This window comes from Morone saxatilis, unplaced genomic scaffold, assembly GCF_004916995.1.
Source record: "Morone saxatilis isolate NCDOM2014 unplaced genomic scaffold, NCSU_SB_2.0 Contig9, whole genome shotgun sequence".
Taxonomy (NCBI): Eukaryota; Metazoa; Chordata; class Actinopteri; family Moronidae; genus Morone; species Morone saxatilis.
In genome coordinates this window covers 590,124-591,256 of record NW_023340268.1, presented here as the reverse complement: position 1 = coordinate 591,256, position 1,133 = coordinate 590,124, and the positions used below count along the sequence as shown (strand labels likewise).

At 43.7% G+C, this 1,133-nt stretch overlaps 1 protein-coding gene across 1 annotated transcript in view; it reads right to left on the bottom strand.

The window, feature by feature from the left end:
- The window catches only part of LOC118342660 (semaphorin-6D-like), a gene marked incomplete at its 5' end in the record, with an annotated part of 55,991 nt that overhangs the window by 50,650 nt on the left and 4,208 nt on the right, over window positions 1-1,133 (bottom strand). The window contains 1 exon segment of the mRNA XM_035681270.1: window positions 162-263. Within this exon segment, the coding sequence (XP_035537163.1) occupies window positions 162-263 (102 nt within the window).

Sequence of the window (1,133 nt, the reverse complement as noted above, 5' to 3'; positions counted from 1 at the left end):
CGGGGAACGAACCAACAACCTTCCGAATGGGGGACGACCCGCTCTGCCTCTGAGCCACAGCCGCCCCATCTTAGTCGCTTGGACAAAACTGTCTCCTGAATAAATGTAACAGCTGTTGGCCTGGTCGTCTTCTCCTTTCAGGCTGGGACAGGTGAGTTTACCTTGTAGTTTCGGCAGGTGGGGTTGAACGCGTTGGTACCGCAGGCGAACAGCGTTTCATCGTTTCGAGGCACCAACACTTTGACGTAGTTGTAGCACTCGTCCTAAAACACAGACACACACCAACAAATGGAAGCCCTCATTCATCATGTAATGATACAGCGGGATAAAATCTTATCTGTACAAGGATGAAACGTCTTCAATACGTTTGTTTTCCTGAAGCCATGAGAGTCGTTCTACCTTTATCTTTAGTGTCAGTGAACCTTGAAGAAAAAAGTAGCAATGGCTCTCATTTATCAAGTGTGTCAGAGCCTGTTTACTCCTGATATCAACCTGCGTCTTGGGTGATCAGATCACAAGTGCACAGCTCTAAATAAACAACCACAGAGACGCATATCTTTTATAGTGTAAATGCGGATGTGTCCTGGACCACGTTGAAGTCTACTCAACGGACGTCCTGTAAGTGCTCAAAAACATGTACTTATTTCTTTGTTTGTCCAAAAAACGTTTTGTCAGTTTGTACCGTAAATATTTCTTTGCATATAGAGCAAGAGGTAGAGATAAGTGAGAACCAATCACTATATTTTCTGTGTTTTATTTACAGTTTCCTGATAGAAAGATTGATAAGTAGCAAACCACTAACCTAACTGACTTAGCCAGGAGCCAAACCCGGCAAGAAAAACCACCTCAGTACTGATTACCTGTCAGACTGTTGATCTTTGAGTTTGTGTTCTGTATATTTGGTTGTTGCTGTGTGAGGAGAAACTTTGTAAAATTCTGTCTACGACAGACATTCGGCAAACATTCTACATGAGGTCTTATTTTGTGTAAAAACCATTATGTCTGTTTGTCCCAGCGTGTCGGAGGAACAGCTTCCTCTCCTGCTGTCCACTGAGTGGCTCTTCCGTGAATACGAGCTGGATGCACACTTTATTTTTCTGCTGGATGCTTATTAGCATTAGCATCCAGCAGGG